Here is a 16,708-nt window from a genome sequence, read left to right as displayed (position 1 = left end):
ATCGAAAACAAAAAAGACTACCGCAATATTATAACCAGCCAGGCCTTAATAATCCATCTGATCTGGTTTTAAACCAAGGCAATATGGGACCAAGTATCATGCACCACACTCTTAACCCCAAATCATAAGCTTATAGAACAGTACGGGACCAATTACGCAACAACGGGACAAGGAGGGTTTTTTGTATCAATCGAATCAGTCCCAAATCGTATGAATCCATCACCATTCTTTTTTTATTCCGAGCCGAGGCATTTGTGCAACGATTTGGGACTGAGTACAATTAACACCCAACACCACTTCCTTCCTTTGTTAAGGATTAAACCTAGATCGAAAACATAAAAGAGACGAACGAACCCTAAAGCAATTAGTATTTAACCGGCTACAAAAAAGGAAATAAAGTAAATCGCAGCCGGAGAGATTTGTAGGTCTCTGAAGAAAAGAGAAACAAGCTCTCTACACATGATATATATAGAGATTTGGAATAATGACCATCACCGCCTTAACGAAAAAAAATGGAAAATAGTTGAATTTTATGGGCCTCAGGCCCACAAGATAAAGGCTCGGCAGTCAAAATAGGTTAATTAAGATTTAAGGGAATGATTGAGCGGAGCCAATAAAAAAAAAGAGTGAAACAAGAAAAGGAAATAATAAAGAGACCGTTGTTGGATTAGCTTTAAAAGCAAGAAATATAGGCGTAACGTCCACACAGCAAAGCACAAACAACAATTCCAATTCTCTTCTTTATATCTCTTCGCTTTCTCCTCTACCCACTAAATTTATCATCTCTCATTCTCTCTCTCCCCACAATTCTCGCCAACAAAAACCAACAAACAAAACTCCATTCTCTCTATATAGACGAATCTCGGAATCTCCGGAGACAAATATTTTTTAAAAAATAATCAGAGAGAGAGACGAAGAAGAGAAGGATCGAAGGATTTATAATCTGGATCGAAGAAGATGTGTTGTGGACGGATTTGCATGCTGTGCACGTGTTTGCTTCTGGTGGTGATCGCGATTGGGTTTCTATTTGGGTTCGGCGTCTTCAAGGATGGATTTCACAAGATCCACGAATCTGTTCATCTCGACTGCGATCCCAGATTTGGTTGCGCCGGTGCTGTTGGACGTCGCGGTTACGGTTTCCCAGCCCCCCCTGCTCTTACCTAGCTAGCTCTACCTTCTCATTTGGTTTTTGAAAATTCCACATTTGGGTATAGCGATTCTTTAGGTTTTTTAAAAAAATTTCCATTGTTTTTTTTCTTAAGTTTCCCCAGTTTCTCACATTGATGTTTACTTGTGCATTCGAATGTTTCATAAAATTAGAGTTTTAGTTTTGACCTCCTTACTCATGATCATGATGATTCAATATTGTCTTTGTTTCGATTCTGTTCCACCCAAAAAAAAGAAAAAAAGAAAACGTAACGTATGTGATTCGTATTCATCATTATATTAAAAGTTTTCACCACAGCTTTTAAAGCAAAAAAAAAAGTTCAAACCATATAAAGAGAGCATAAAAAGGAAAATAATTTTTATTCTTATCTATAAGCAACAGTACAGATTCTCGATGACAATCAAAAAGTAATATTCTCGCTTCGTACGCCTTGACCTCTTTCCTAATTTTTTTACATATATTATAAGAAATTATCTAAAATAATCTTGAATATAGCTAATAAATCTCAAATCAGGCGATGACATTATAAATTGTCGGGGCTAAGCAAAAAAACAAAATAGTGTAGGTTAATTAGTAGAGTAACCCATAAAAAGCAAACCAGGGGTAGTTCCGGGACTTAAACAATCGTGACATTATTAGAGCCACTTGGTCAGGTAGCGGGTTCGGGTTAACTTACCGTATAATTTTGGCTTCTCCCATAAGACAGAGTAAAACCACAAGTAAAGCAATCTCCGGGAGTCACAGAGTTTCTGATTTGACCAAAACAAGTAAAAAGAGGAGACCGAGAGATACCCAAAAACAGACGACGATTACAAAGATGAGGATCACTGTGATGACCGCCGGCGAACAAATCATCACTCTTGATGTCGATTCTCATGAAACCGTAAGTCTTTTTTTCTCTTCTGAAAAACCCTAACTTTCCTGATTCATCGGGTTGTTGGTTTATCACAATGCACTTGTCAGATTGGTCGATGGAGGTTCTTGGGTTTCACTACTTTTTCTCGTTTCCGAAAGTTTTTTTTGATTTGCTTATTTGCTGATCCTTTAAGTATATTGTCCTGTAGGTTGAGAATGTTAAAGCCTTGCTCGAGGTTGAGGTAATAGTTCTTAGATCTCTTTTTTCGATTTGTATCTTGGAAATGTGTTGCTTGCTACTGAGAAAGATCAAAGATCGAAGCTTGAATTTTGCTGAAATCTCGGGTTTATGGGTTTTTACAACTTATGCTAATTTTGTATTCTTTTCTTGCATCATTGAGCAGTCCAATGTTCCGATTCAGCAGCAGCAGCTGTTGTATAATGGAAACGAGATGGGGAATTCCGATAAACTGAGTGCCTTGGGTGTTAAGGATGATGACTTATTGATGATGATGGTTTCCAATACCTCATCTGGGTACGGTTGATTTACCCTCTTGATTCTCCTTTTTTAAATCTTGGTATTGCTGTTTGTGAATATGGTACTTTTGTTTGTCTCATTTGCTTGCTTTCTCAGTGGTGCCGCCCCAACAACAGGGCCTAATTTGGCCATGAATCCTGATGGCTCAGCTTCGAACCCTGCAGCCTTTCAACAACACATTCGGGGTGATTCTAATCTAATGGGACAGCTATTTCAGGTATGTATTGATGATTACTTAGCTTAAAAGTATGATATTCTTCTTGGTTTTCGTTTTATGACTCTCTTTACTTGGCTTTTATATTCTGAATTGCAGACAGATCCCGAGCTTGCACAAGTAATTTCTGGAAGTGATTTAAATAAGTTACAAGACGTTTTACGTGCAAGGCATCGTCAGCGATCTGTTTTACAGCGTCAAAAGGAAGAGGAACTCGTAAGCTACTCAGTTTTTCCACTCATTAAGTTACATTTACCACAATCAAATAATTCTGCTTAAGTTCCCTCCTTGCAGGCCCTTCTCTATGCAGATCCTTTTGATGTTGAAGCACAGAAGAAAATCGAAGCTGCAATTCGACAGGTATGGTTCTTATTTACATTACATGTACTGAACTCTTGTATTCTACTTTAGTTGCAAATAACTCCTTTGTGATTCCTGAATGCAATCCTTCACTTTGGTTAGGTTCTTTTTTTCTACTAATTTGCTTGTTACCATTTTGTTTCATTTCTGAGTTTTGACATTTTGTGCTGTCTTGACACATTTGGGCAGAAAGGAATTGATGAGAACTGGGAAGCTGCCCTTGAACATAATCCTGAAGGTTTTGCTCGGGTGGTATGTATGCTTTTGTTTTAGTTTATGCTCTGAAACTACTAAACCATTTGATACACAGACTTGATTTATTTTGTTTTTTGTTTCTATCATTTCCTTAGATAATGCTGTATGTAGATATGGAGGTCAATGGCGTACCTTTGAAGGTAGAATTTGGCAACCAGATTATAACTTCTTTTCACCTTGCTATCTGTTTTCAAATTTTCCCAGTCTCTCAGTGCACTTAGAGATGTTATTGAGCACTCCTTAGATATTTTTTGTTGTTGTTATGATCCTATATTTTAATCCATCTCCAGGCATTTGTTGATAGTGGTGCACAGTCGACAATTATATCCAAGAGTTGTGCTGAGAGATGCGGGTAACTCAGTTTTTATTTCTTCTAGTACTTCTTTTAACGTAGAATGATGGAATAACTCACGATTCTCGTCAAATAATGTACTTACTTTTAGATTGCTGAGACTCATGGATCAACGCTATAAAGGTATTGCTCATGGTGTTGGCCAATCAGAGATATTGGGCCGCATTCATGTTGCTCCAATCAAGGTAAACACCTACAATCTTTTTCTTATAAGGTTTGCCCCTTTGTTTTTCTGTTTCATTATTCCTTGCATAAGAAATTAAAATCTCTAACAATGCAGATTGGGAATAACTTTTACCCATGTTCATTTGTGGTACTGGACTCACCTAATATGGAATTCCTGTTTGGCCTGGATATGCTGCGTAAGCATCAGGTAACATCTCCATCCTTTGACTTTGAGTTTATTGGATCTGTTTCAACCAAATGCAAACCGTTACTCTCTTTCTTTTTATGTGTAGTGCACTATAGATTTGAAGGAAAACGTCATGACTGTTGGGGGAGGAGAAGTGTCTGTTCCCTTTTTGCAAGGCTAGTTCTCTACTACCATCTCAATCTTGAAAATTATGATCCCTTTTATGTTCGTTATCTTTGTTTTTAATTGACCTGACCTGACAAAACCATACTTACTTCAGAGAAAGACATCCCTTCCCGATTTTTGGATGAAGAACGTGTTCCAAATGAAGCATCCGGCTCTGGAGCAACGGTAAGAACATTTGCATACTGTCTTCTTTATATTTGGTTTTGATAAACTATATATCAAAATATTTTTTTACGATCAACAACTTTTGGTCCCGTAGGTCCCTTCTGGGTTTACAGAGAAGAAGAATAACACGGTTGCAAACCCAACGAGCCAACAACCTAAAAGGCAGAACACATCAGAGGTCAAATCCGTGTTCAAAGTTTTAGTCTCACTTCTTTTGATTTCTTTTTGTCTCTATTAATCATTTCATCATGTAATCCATAGGGACCTGAATTTGAAGCAAAGATTGCAAAGCTTGTGGAGTTAGGGTTCTCCCGCGAAGCAGTGATTCAAGCTCTTAGATTGTTTGAAGGAAACGAAGAACAAGCCGCTGGATTTCTCTTTGGAGGCTGAGGATTAAACTAAAGTGGTCTTATATACCAACGACCAACAAATTGTGATTTAAAGAGACTCTTCACATTCTGCTTCCTTTTCTCATTTTTTTTTTTGTATTTTATAGATCTTCTTTACAAAACATAGGAAATGCAAAGACCATGTCTTAGTTACATCTTCAGATGTTTATGATGTCGAATAAGCAGACTTGGGGCTAACAGAAATGCAAATCAAGTGTTCGTATTTCTTTTACTCAAGGTTTACAGAAATTCAATGCAAGTGTTCTTATTTCTTTTTGTTAAAGTGTTCCGACTTGTATCCCATGAGAAATCGATACCATCTTAAAACGAGTCCAATAGCACATCATAGATTAAATAAAACTTTCATTCTACAACACAAATTTTTTAAAGAACACCAGAACATTCTCTTCAGCAAAATTTCATTACAAAGATCACTCGAACAAAATCAGATTTAATGTTCCAAAATTTTGCATTAAAACTATTCGTTTAATCTAGCAGAGACAGATCTGAGCTTCGAGTAAACTTTACCAGCTGGAGATCCCATTATAAGACTGCAAAGTGAACTCCTTGCGACTTTAATATTGGAGAAAGCTCCTAAGATATGAATCCTAGTGTCTGCAATCACAATCCTAGTCTTGGTCGAGTTCTCAATAGCAAACTTTGTCTTCCCTCCTTTCCCAGACAATCTCCCGATGGCCCGAGACAAATGCTCGCCTTTCAGAGTCTTGACATCCTTGATCTCAAAAGACTCAACATACAGCTCATCCATTCTCAGAAGAGAGATAGCATCAGGGATATCAAAACCCAGCATAAAAGCGTGTACAAAATCCGCAGCCTTCTGCAGATTACTGATGTCCGGAGTGTCAGCTCGGGTTTTAAGCTCGACTTTACGGGCTTTAAGATTCATCCTAATGTCAACCTTCATCTGATCATAGATGGGTGTGTAGATATCTAACCATGCTTTCTTGAGAGGAGAGTATCGGTTTGGAGGTACTGATATTTTCCTGAATTGAACTTTACCATCAGACATTTCATGAGCCTTCAAAGGCTTGAAGGTTGGTTTAGCCGGTAACGTCACAGTCTGTGCTGCTGTCTCAACTTCCATCTGAGTAGACTCTGCCATTTCTTCTATGAAAATTGTTACCTACAAGCTATGAATTAAACATCCATAAGAAACCAAACACGCTATCAAATCTTAACATCATTTGTTTCCTAAGAATCACTAGTTAATAATCAATCCAGGTCCCAGAAAATCTCATAACTCAAGCTATACCCCAACGGTTACCCCGGATAGAAAGTAAATTGAACACAACCCATATAGATAAAAACTCAAATCGTTACACACAAGTATCTCAAATTACAAAAACTCGAGAATATTATTATGCAAATAGAATCAATTGAGCTCGTAAGGAACTTTCAATAGAGAAATCGATTGAAAACTATGAATCTACTGAAAAAAATGATTGACATCGAAGAGTACCAGAAACTTTGATTGGGATCTGATGGCGGGAGGACGGGACAATTGAGGAGCTGCTGCAACAGAGATGAAGTTTTCTGTTTTATCAGAAGGGTTTTAAAGCTTAGGGTTTTATTCATGTCGCCGGACCTAAACGACATCGTTTGGGTAATTTCCATTTAAATTTACCCATTGGGTTTCTCAAGCCCATAATAGATTTCATAAACTTTGGCCCTTATATTTGTTGGGCGTGGCCTATTTACGCAAAAAGAACTAGTTGAGAATGGCTCACCATAATTATACTAGCATATTGAAAATATACACAAGCAGAGATCACATGTATTTGTGTAATGTTGTTTGAAACATTTTACCCTCTGCATAGTTCGTTGAAAATGATTTTAGGAATAATAGATGAGTGAATTTAAGAATATTCCCTAACAAGCTCTATATGTGTGTGTTACTAAAGATAGGTAAAGGTCACAAGTTATTACAAAACAAGGGTTCTGACTCATGATGAAGATCCAAACTTAGAAGTAATCTATTCATAGTAAACATCAATCAAACAAAAACTTTCGGTTTAGTTTAGTTCGTTTCACCAAACAAATTCAGGTCAACAAAAATTTCTGATTTTCTCTAGAGAACAATTCCAAGTTCTTAAATCTCGAGGATCAAGCAAATTATTCAATGACAATTATAAACCCGAGGCTAAGTCCGTGGGTTTTATCCATGCCTCATTTAAACCGATAAAGATTTCAAGAAACAACAAAACATATATACGAGAAATGTTTAATCAGTCCAGCTCTGTCTCGTTAATCTACGTAGTTGAAATCGCCAATACATCGCAAAACGTAGACGTCACTTGGTCTAAGACCATCTCTTCACATTCATTAACCATCAAAATCGAAAATCTCAAGGACGAACAACATAATCATCATAATCAACAACAAGTGAAGATAGATCTTTCAGGTTCTTCGTTTTGGGCTAAAAAGGGTCTCAAGAACTTAGAAGCTAACGGGACGAGGGTTGACGTATACTGGGATTTTCGTCAAGCCAAATTCTCCAACTTCCCTGAACCTTCCTCAGGCTTCTACGTATCCCTCGTATCCCATAATGCCGTTGTTTTAACGATTGGGGATTTAAAGAACGAAGCATTAAAGAGGACGAAGAAGAACCCTTCAGCCACAGAAGCTGCCTTGGTCTCTAAGCAAGAACACGTCCACGGGAAACGTGTTTTCTACACGCGCACGGCGTTTGGAGGTGGGGAGTCACGGCGGGAGAACGAGGTGGTGATTGAGACATCTCTCTCAGGTCCTAACGATCCAGAGATGTGGATCACGGTGGATGGTGTGCCGGCGATTAGGATAATGAATTTGAATTGGAGATTTAGAGGGAATGAGGTTGTGACGGTGAGTGATGGTGTTTCCGTGGAGATCTTTTGGGACGTTCATGACTGGTTGTTCGAAACCTCTGGCTCGTCTAGTGGTTTGTTCGTTTTCAAGCCTAAATCTGGATTCGAGTCTAGAAGTCTTAGCTTTAACGGTGGCTATGGTGATGGTGACGCTGATGTTGATGACCATGGTGATGTTGTGGAGGATGATGATGATTCGTCGCCCAAGTATTGCCATGTTCTCTATGCCGTCAAAGTTTGATTAACAATTTGCGGAAAATGAGTAATGATTTTTTTTTCTCTTTTTCTAAATATGATTTTCAGAATTTTAATGTCAACAACTAGAAGTTCTATGTATATGATTTTTTTTTTGTTGTTGTCAAGCTTAGTTTTGTTAGCTACGTAGTTGATTATTTAGCATGTCCTTAATACTACTGTATGTTTGTAACATTTTTCATATAGTGTAGTAGATTCTCATAATGGTCGTGTGGTTGTTGTCATGGACAAAGTCACAAACACATAAACACATGTGAGTTGGTCAGACTCATATGTAAATGCCGGCTATTTGTGTAATTGGTATGACTTTTTGCTAAAACAAGTTGAAACTTTGTATTAAACTATACTATATGTCTGATTTATTATCAGTAATTAGGTTAAATATCTCTTCTAGTTCAATATTAATAATGACGAGAGGGTAAATAAGTAAACACACAAATATTTATCACACATGCGCACGGTAGCAGCAAGGTGAGCCACGCGCACGGTAGCAGCTAGATGAGCCACGCGCACTCTAGCAGCTAAGAAACTTTGAATGTTGCAAAAATCTTGGAGCACACTAGGACGACGGTCTGGGAGATTACAATTCCTCAATTGTGGAGATGCTGAAACAAGGGTTTAGGTTATCGATTGGCATCCAACATCGCGTCTTCTTTATTCCATGGTGAGTTATTTTGTACTACAAAATCTCCGAAATGATGGAAAATTCCATTAATCTGATTCCTCGTTTAATTAGTCTAACAGCAATACAAGTTTTGCCTTCTGTGTTTCAACGTTTATGGGGTTTGAGAGAATTAAGAAATCATTAGGCTGTTTAGGACGTAGTTTTAATCCTATTCTGATAATTTTGTTAGGGTGAAGAAGAGTCACTCTGCGCCGAGAATCTTGTGCTCAGAGCAGCGGGAACACTATTCTTCTGGACTGGTTAAGTATGTTCCAAAGAAGTCTCGCAAGATTGGTGAAGATTTGACATCTCAGCCTTTTGTTGATAGTTCTGAGAAAGGTATACATGCTGGTGGATTGGATCATAATGTATTGGGATCTCTACTGAAGTGTAACAGTGAAGAGGCAACAGAGCGCACATTATCGGGTCTGAAGGATACACATGTTGCTGGAAGTTACATGAATGTTGTGTCTGGTGATGACTCTGATGAAGGTATTGTGAGTTTGGCCATGGGTATTATAAATGCTACTAGATTGGGATCATTGTGTATTGGATTTTAATATCCTGTTTCTTGGGGTTAGGATTTGGCTTCTAACCAAGCGTCATTGAGACCCACGTTTCTCTTATCCTTTTGCAGAGTTGGAAGAAAGCAGCAACGAAGTTACATCTAGAGGCTATAAGTCGACCAGACAACTCAAACAAGCTTATGATCAAGTCAGAATACATATGGAAGCTGAGCAGGCCAAGAGTAGCAAAGATGCCTGCAAAACCACGCAAGAGGCAGAGAATAGTGCTATTCGCTATCTCGGTTTAAGGTTTGCTTGCAACTTTCGATTTTGTGTAGCTTCAGTTTAAAATGATGCAGAATGGTTTATGTCTCCTCTTCTTCCTTCTTCGTTGTGTGTATTATTCCCTATCATCTTATTCTGCGTTTCTTCTTTGTACCAGAGCATATTCAGTAGCTGAGCTGAAGAAGAAGCTTATTGGAAAGAAATATCCTCTTGAAATTGTTGATAGCGTGATCAATGATTTTCAGATCCGGTAAGGCTTTTCTTAATTTTTGTTTTTGTTTCCAATCAGGATCCATATCATCATGTGTTTCTTTTCCTTGATACCTAGGTTGCTTTTGTTGTAACATTATCCCCTTAACCATTCATTAAAAATCTGAGTAAGAAAAATCTCTCTTTCAACGTTTTGTTTTTGTGTTTCAGAGGTTACATCAATGACAAATTGTATGCGGAGTCATTCTCTCGATCTAGATGGTCTTCTTTAAGCTGGGGACCAAGGCGGATCAAGCAAGTAATATTTACATTTACATTTCTTATGAGAATACAAATGTGGTCCAATCTTTTTCACTACTAAAGTGAAGTGAGTATATGACGTATGGATCAGGCATTGTTTAAGAAAGGCATAAGTAATGAAGACTCGGAGATGGCCATAAAGCTGGTTTTTGAGAAAGGCCAATGCAAGGAAGGAGATGAAGAAGAAGAACCAAAGCATGGGCTGTCCAAGGAAGCAGTGGATCAGCTTTTTGTTCAGGCATCAAAGCGGTGGCTCCAAGGCCGAGACTTGCCTATAGACACTCGAAAAGCTAGAGTCATCCGGTGGCTTCAATACAGGGGATTCAACTGGGGTGTGGTTTCCCAGCTTCTAAAGAGGTTAGAGTGTACTCATGAGTCGTGATCATAGTTTAATAAGTCCCCAGTCACGAGTGATGTCAAGATCTTTCCATGAATTAGTGTTAAATTCAGAGACTTCTAACTCAACAACAACCAGGTTTAAAATGTTACAACACGAACACCTCAAAATTTTGTAACTATATACACAACTGACCACACGATTTGTTGTCGTTGTATCCGAGAGCATACCTTCGTGTCGCATCGCATCCTTGGTAGAGTTGGTAATAACGAAGAACTAAGAAGTTTTGAGTTCGATCAACTTGAATACACATGGGTTATAATGGTTTTTCACAGTAATTTAAATTTTATTATAATCAATCAACATACATGGGCCAATATAAACAAAAGCCTCACAACTTTGATTTTTCGAGAATTAGTATAAGCCCACCATGAATTAAACTACAAGCAATGCAAAATAAAAACAAAAAACAAAAACGGCACAACGTTTTTGACAGTTAGGCGGCTATTTGGGAAGACGGCGTCGTTTTGATTCGGAATAGATGTTTTTAACCTTCGACGCGACACCAAAGCTATTTCTGTTTTTTTTTTTCCTTGTGTTGGGGGTTCTTTGGCTGAAACTAAAGGTTAGAGTCTGTAGAGAGAGTAAGAAATCTGATGGGGAAGAGAAAAGAGCGTCGTTTCGCCTCCATGAGTAGCACCGGCCGTCGTGTCAAGCTTGATCTCTTTGCGGAACCCTCTGGTATGCTTTTTTTGCTTCCTTCTTCGACACTTTTTTAAAATCGTTCTTCTTCGATTCGTTTTCTGCTTTTTTTAGTTCGATGAAATCTATTAGATTGATGGATTTGGGGATTCGTTCTCTTTTCTTAATTGAGGAAAGCTACTTGATGAATGCTTAGTACGTGGAGCTGATAAAAGATTTCTGATAATTTTTTCATAGATTTTTATAGGAATTTACGGATTTGCTTTTCTCGGCCTTTTTTTTAGTGTATGTTTTTGATATTTTGTAGGAGATTTGGGTGGCTCAGATATGCGTGATGGAGTTGAGCGGGAAAAAAGAGAGCCCAATGAGTTACCCAATTCACCTTCTTCTTCAGGTGGGTTCCATCAGCTATCTTCAAAATCCGCTATGTGTAGCCAAAGCTCATAAAGTGCTCGACATGTTAATGGCGTGCAAAATTGGGATAATTCTTATTTGTGTTCCGAACACATGTTATGTTGTTTGTCTTCTAGTGGTTGTGGTCTTGAGGACATCGTATGCCATCGGTTCAGGCCAAGACACATTGATTTTTTGAATGAGTTGCTCTATTTTGCAGCTTCAAGCGTTCTGGGGACTTTCTTCTGGAATTAGCTTCTAGCGGTTCGTATGTCTCTGGCTGTTTTGGCTTGCTACGCTTAACTGACGGCTTTGTCATTTATTGTGGCAGGTCGCTGAAACATCTTCCTGACGCTATTCTTGATCCTTTTTTACTTTATAATGCTACCTAAAATATCACCTAGCTATTCTTCTATCAGTTCATATAACTGACATCTAGGTATGTAGTTAGTACAGTTTCCGAATTTTGACGCTTTACTTTTCTTATTTTCAGGTCAGAAAACAGAAAACCCTTTGCTTTTACTTGGGCAGTATAGTGATGATGAGGTGGAAGAAGATGCTACTGCAGATAGTTCTTTAGCCAATAAAAATGAGCAGGTAACTTATATAAAACGGAGTAGTGAATTACTGATGATGTCTCTGTTAGTCTTGATGACTTTATTTATACCAGGTTGATGGATTACTTGAGGAAGGACCCAAAGATACAAATATCAATTCAGGTGCAGACACCACTATGCAGATGGCTGACCTGCAGACAGGGGAGGATCCTTCTTCACTTGATTTTCAAGCTGAAGGAGATAGTGGTTTTGTCACAGTGAATAACTCAACAATCTTGGATGGACTAAACAAGCAGACAGTTGCTTCAGTTCAAACATCTGGCAGCATGTCTTTGGAGCTCCATGCTCCCACAGGTGTTACTTCGCAGTGGAAGACGATTTTGCATGAGGAGAGCAATCAGTATTATTACTGGAATACAGAAACTGGGGAAACTTCGTGGGAAATTCCTGCAGTTTTGACTCAAACTGCCAGTGCGTATGGGACATGCTACAATGAGTCTGGACCCATGGTTACAGATGGGTCCACCTTGATATCTGGTGTTGAACCAAGCTATTTGCTACCCGCACAAAATAGTTTCACAGGAACTGACTGTTCGACGTTTTCAACTGTTGCTCTGGATGAGAGAAACAAAAGTGAAGATCTATATGTCAAAAGTTTAGGAACTGATGGTCAACTTGAATGTCGGATAGAACCTATTGTTAACATCCAACCATGTCAGGAGGACCTTGCAAGGACAGAAAATGCAGATCATGTGCATACTAATTTTGATAAAGAAGCGGTTACTGACCTCTCATCTCGCTTGTTGAGTCAGAGCGAAGGCTTACTGGAGAAGCTGAGGTCTCTGAAGAGGTAAGCTATTCTAGTTTGTGTCTTCTGAATTACATATGTTATATTGTTAGGTAAAGAGATCACAGCTCCTTATCTTCTTTAAAATATGATTAACTTTAATTTCTAAAATTTATAGGTCCCATGGAAACTTTCACAGCAATGAGCAGATATCAAAGTACATTCTAGAGGTTGAAGTCAGACATTCTGATGTTAAGGCGCTCATATTGGAAACCTCACCTTTACTTGCTTTTTGGCTTCACACTGAGAAACAACTTAAGCGTCTCGAAGACAGTATTAATGATGAGATTTACCAGCTCGCAAAATCTGCAGTAATGGATGAAATTGCAGAGACTAACAAAAGCCCTCCAAAAGAAAAGTTGGTAGCAGATGCTAATACAGAAAGTGAATCTGAGGACAGTGGTAGAGAAGGAGTGTTAGCTCAATCTGGAAAATCTCTTCATTTAGATGAATCAGCGGATGTGAGCGGCAATGGATCTCCTAAACACTCCCGAAGTCATCCAGCTGGGCAGTCTGATATTATTCCTTCAACTGAGAAGGCTGGCTCTCCAGATGTTGAAGATATTGACATGGATGTTGATATGGAGGTTGAAGAATCAGTTCCAGTGTCTTCTGTTCAAGTGATAGATGCTTCTGATGGTAAAATGTTCAGAACAGAGCCATCTAACCTTCAAACAGATGTTCCACCTCCTCCAGGTGAGGAATGGATTCCGCCACCGCCGTCTGAGAGTGAAGATGTTCCTCCACCGCCACCAGACAGTTATGGTGAACCAATTCCTCCACCACCTGAAAATGGCGATGTACCATCCTTTCCCAGTGACTCTCTGGGAGTACCCTACACCGTACCTCAATGTTATATGCAGCAATCTACTGATTATGCTACACAATACAACTTATCCTATCCAGGGCCCAATTATCAATATACTGCGAATGCTGTTGCTCCAGATTCTAACACTCAGTTCTATGGCCATGTTGACGGATCGCAGGTTTCTTTTCCCCAGTCGACATTTTACTATGAAACTGTTCCTGGGACAAGTGAAGTTACTCCTGCAGCAGCCAATGTCGGTGAAGCTTATTACAATTTGAATGGTGTAGCTCCGCTGTTTCCTGTCATTAGCTCCGTGCAGTCATCATTGCATCACAATGGAGTTGGTTCTGCTAATTACAACATCCCAAGCAATTCTTCTACAGTTGTAGTGCCTAGTTTGAGAACAAGTGACTCTGCTGGGATTGCATCTTCGGGAACTGCTTCTCAATCCACAGACGTTACAGGTGGATCGTCTCTATTAACAAGAGGTCAAACTAAAGGTATGATCATTCTTCATTGATCTCTAATCGTGGTTTAGTTTTTGATTATCATATCCATAGTTTGAGCATGCTCTGAGTTATTGCTTATAAGTCTTTGGCTTTGGTAACAGTGAAACGGACTAAAAAGCGGACAGTAGCTGCTACATCCACATTGAGGTCAAATAAAAAGGTTTCGAGTTTGGTTGACAAGGTATGTTATTTATTTTTGAATCTCTGTCACAAACAAACCCCTTTTCTAGATTATCTTAGATCTAAAACTTTAAGGTGTCTCCCCACTTGTGCTCAGTGGAAAGCTGCGAAAGAGGAGCTAAATGATAGTGAAGAAGAAGAAGATGATTACGGAATCCTAGATAGAAAAAGACAACGAGAAATCGAAGAATGGAAATCCCGACAAATTGCTAGTGGAGAGGCTAAAGACAACGCAAATTTCCAACCACTCATTGGTGACTGGTTAGTTACTCTGTGTAATGTCAAATCTAATTTATCTTGTCCTCGAGTAAAACATGAGTTAATGACTCAATGTGGTTGTATGATGTGATTAGGCGTGAGAAAGTGAAACGGAAGAAAGAACGAGCCGAGAAGAAGTCTCAGAAGAAAGACGAAGAGAAGCAGCAAAAACCTGATCTAAGCAAAATCTCAGCAAATCTCCCCTCTGGATGGCAGGTATTAAGCTTTCACCATTTTACTAGTGTTTTGTATTGTATATACAAACGCAGTCGCTAAAACATTTTCACCTGACTATCTCTCTGGCAGGCGTACTGGGACGAATCTACCAAAAAAGTGTACTATGGGAATACAAGCACATCTCAAACCAGTTGGACACGACCCACTACCTGAATCTCAATTGCTTTCTCGACCCAATTTTCACTATTTGATTCTGAGATGCCTTTGTTTTAGATTTTCCACTCTTTATCTTTTATGTAAATTTTATAACAGAGCTAGTGTTGTATGTGCGATATGGTCGATGCACCCTTCTTTCTATTTGAAAAGATCATTTGTACTATTTCCCAATGCTAACGTAATTATAATTTGTTCTCTTTTCAATTACCAAACCCAACTATTCTCTAAAAAGGTGACTTGTACACGTTGCTGTACAAATCCGACCTTGCCTATATGTGGGTTTTACTATTTATTCTCAAACATTTTCTTGGTTCTCCGTCATGGAAACAAAAATCACGATCACTTGACTTTATTTCATTTGTGCAAACAGCAAAGTGAATAACCAGAGATTTCTCTACTTATGCATATATTTGTTTTTTGGTATATACACAGACACAAACGAGGAATTTTGAAATACGATGAGAAGGAAAAAGCACATAAAATATCATCGATCTGATCACTTAGGAGAGGCAGAATTAGAGTCTCCACCCAACATGGAAAGGTTGGACGGAACGGAGATGCCACGTGACATTCCAAGTCCAGCGGTGCGACGGTGGTAACGGCACCTGAAGGAGCCAGGGTGTGTCGTTGGTGCGCATAAACAGTTTTGCCTCACGCTTGATGACTTGCTCATACCGATTGAACCACCTCCACCAGCAACACCACCACGTGCACGTGGAGACATGTTGTAAGCTTCTTGTCTTTTGATGTCCTCTTGGCTGATCTCTTCTGCCCCCTTAAGCTTGATCTTCATCATCATCATCCTCCTCTTTGCATCTTCCTCTTTCCCTTCCATTTCTTCTTCTTCTCTTTCTTCTTTGTTTCTCTACCTTTTTACGAATAGAGAAAACTCTAAAAATAGTCCGAATTGTGAAACTGGAGAACTTTTTTTTTTTTTTTTTTTTTAAGTTAGAAAAGAGACGTTAATGTAAAACAAATATATTTACCTAAAAATAGTAGTTTTCGTTTGTGTCCTTTCTTTACGGTTCTGAATGTCCGAGATTGTCGTTTTCTTTGCAGCAAAATCGTTATTTACTTAGAGATTTTGGAAAAAATCGTTTCTGCATTTCAAAAATAGAAAGAAATGAGTTCGGTCGGACTTGAGAAGATGGGGAAACCTCTACGTGACAAAAAAAAACTATATCAATTTTTTTTTCTCTTTTGTTTACCAAAAGTAGATTGAGATTAAAGATGTGTGTTATCAACTTTTCAGTATTTTGTCAAAACTTTCTAATGTATTGTAAAATCATATCCTTGTTGATTGTCGAGGAATCGACTCCTCGTTATAAAACCAATTTGATATTTTTTGCCATCTTTACTTTGTTTCATTCACAGTTTCACACTTTAACACCTTTGTACTTTATTATACGCGAGTGATATACTTTTAATGATTAAACTAAAATCTCAATCATGTTGATGATACATTTATATATAACAAAATCCACATTATCAGTACAACGAAACTCAAAACCAAACATATATGTGGCCCTTACCCAAATACTAAAGGAAACAAAAATTAAATGACCAATGCTTAATATATATATGATTTTCAAAAAAACATTAAAGTGAAATTTAAATCGTTTTAAAATACATACAATTACGAAATGTCACCATTTTGTAGCTATGACCTACGACGTACACATGCACTAGTTAGAATTAATCCATAATAACTGACTGCCCTCATACCTCTGCTCAGGACGGACACAAATCTCCAGAGACACCACATCAAGCATTTAACTTGAGCTATATAATATGAATGCGCATTTT

General features: G+C 38.4%; 7 protein-coding genes across 10 annotated transcripts; 5 read left to right on the top strand and 2 right to left on the bottom strand.

Moving 5' to 3' along the window:
- The first annotated feature begins 738 nt into the window (after positions 1–738).
- Positions 739–1,358, top strand: LOC17893443. Its single transcript, XM_006298862.2, has one exon. It carries the CDS (start codon positions 958–960, stop codon positions 1,162–1,164), a length of 207 nt encoding a protein of 68 aa, XP_006298924.1. The 5' UTR covers positions 739–957; the 3' UTR covers positions 1,165–1,358.
- A 427-nt stretch (positions 1,359–1,785) lies between these two features.
- Positions 1,786–5,066, top strand: LOC17891996 (DNA damage-inducible protein 1). Its single transcript, XM_006297721.2, has 15 exons — positions 1,786–2,051; positions 2,233–2,265; positions 2,428–2,558; positions 2,658–2,778; positions 2,875–2,991; positions 3,070–3,135; positions 3,325–3,387; positions 3,486–3,530; positions 3,681–3,742; positions 3,834–3,927; positions 4,023–4,115; positions 4,201–4,270; positions 4,375–4,445; positions 4,540–4,623; positions 4,707–5,066. Exons 1-15 carry the CDS (start codon positions 1,986–1,988, stop codon positions 4,833–4,835), a joined length of 1,245 nt encoding a protein of 414 aa, XP_006297783.1. The 5' UTR covers positions 1,786–1,985; the 3' UTR covers positions 4,836–5,066.
- An 89-nt stretch (positions 5,067–5,155) lies between these two features.
- On the bottom strand, positions 5,156–6,389 carry LOC17893567 (RNA-binding protein pno1). The gene is made up of 2 exons (XM_006298474.2): positions 6,315–6,389; positions 5,156–5,985 (listed from the first exon to the last, which is right to left on the bottom strand). Exon 2 carries the CDS (start codon positions 5,955–5,957, stop codon positions 5,313–5,315), a length of 645 nt encoding a protein of 214 aa, XP_006298536.1. The 5' UTR covers positions 5,958–5,985; positions 6,315–6,389; the 3' UTR covers positions 5,156–5,312.
- A 683-nt stretch (positions 6,390–7,072) lies between these two features.
- On the top strand, positions 7,073–7,939 carry LOC17893201. The gene has a single exon (XM_006299574.1). It carries the CDS (start codon positions 7,073–7,075, stop codon positions 7,937–7,939), a length of 867 nt encoding a protein of 288 aa, XP_006299636.1.
- Positions 7,940–8,518: 579 nt separating this feature from the next.
- Positions 8,519–10,471, top strand: LOC17891475. Its single transcript, XM_006298020.2, has 6 exons — positions 8,519–8,617; positions 8,808–9,109; positions 9,255–9,432; positions 9,566–9,658; positions 9,829–9,916; positions 10,010–10,471. Exons 1-6 carry the CDS (start codon positions 8,556–8,558, stop codon positions 10,298–10,300), a joined length of 1,014 nt encoding a protein of 337 aa, XP_006298082.1. The 5' UTR covers positions 8,519–8,555; the 3' UTR covers positions 10,301–10,471.
- Positions 10,472–10,841: 370 nt separating this feature from the next.
- LOC17893650 (formin-binding protein 4) lies at positions 10,842–15,106 on the top strand. Of its 4 annotated transcripts, none has more exons than XM_006296892.2 (9): positions 10,842–10,996; positions 11,265–11,351; positions 11,844–11,947; positions 12,021–12,757; positions 12,873–14,062; positions 14,173–14,252; positions 14,349–14,512; positions 14,605–14,725; positions 14,816–15,106. In XM_006296892.2, the coding sequence occupies exons 1-9, from the start codon at positions 10,912–10,914 to the stop codon at positions 14,897–14,899; spliced, it is 2,652 nt and encodes an 883-aa protein (XP_006296954.1). In that variant the 5' UTR covers positions 10,842–10,911; the 3' UTR covers positions 14,900–15,106. The 4 variants fall into 4 exon arrangements, with proteins under 4 accessions (XP_006296954.1, XP_023641555.1, XP_023641556.1 ...); XM_023785787.1 differs by lacking the exon at positions 10,842–10,996 and adding an exon at positions 11,571–11,681 and having other exon boundaries at positions 11,264–11,351; XM_023785788.1 differs by lacking the exon at positions 10,842–10,996 and having other exon boundaries at positions 11,270–11,614.
- Positions 15,107–15,240: 134 nt separating this feature from the next.
- Positions 15,241–15,820, bottom strand: LOC17891852. Its single transcript, XM_006299659.2, has one exon. It carries the CDS (start codon positions 15,735–15,737, stop codon positions 15,399–15,401), a length of 339 nt encoding a protein of 112 aa, XP_006299721.1. The 5' UTR covers positions 15,738–15,820; the 3' UTR covers positions 15,241–15,398.
- Positions 15,821–16,708: the final 888 nt, after the last annotated feature.

This window comes from Capsella rubella, unplaced genomic scaffold (assembly GCF_000375325.1).
Source record: "Capsella rubella cultivar Monte Gargano unplaced genomic scaffold, Caprub1_0 scaffold_3, whole genome shotgun sequence".
Lineage (NCBI taxonomy): Eukaryota > Viridiplantae > Streptophyta > Magnoliopsida > Brassicales > Brassicaceae > Capsella > Capsella rubella.
Note: the sequence above shows the minus strand (reverse complement) of the source record. Positions and strands in the feature narration are given on the sequence as shown.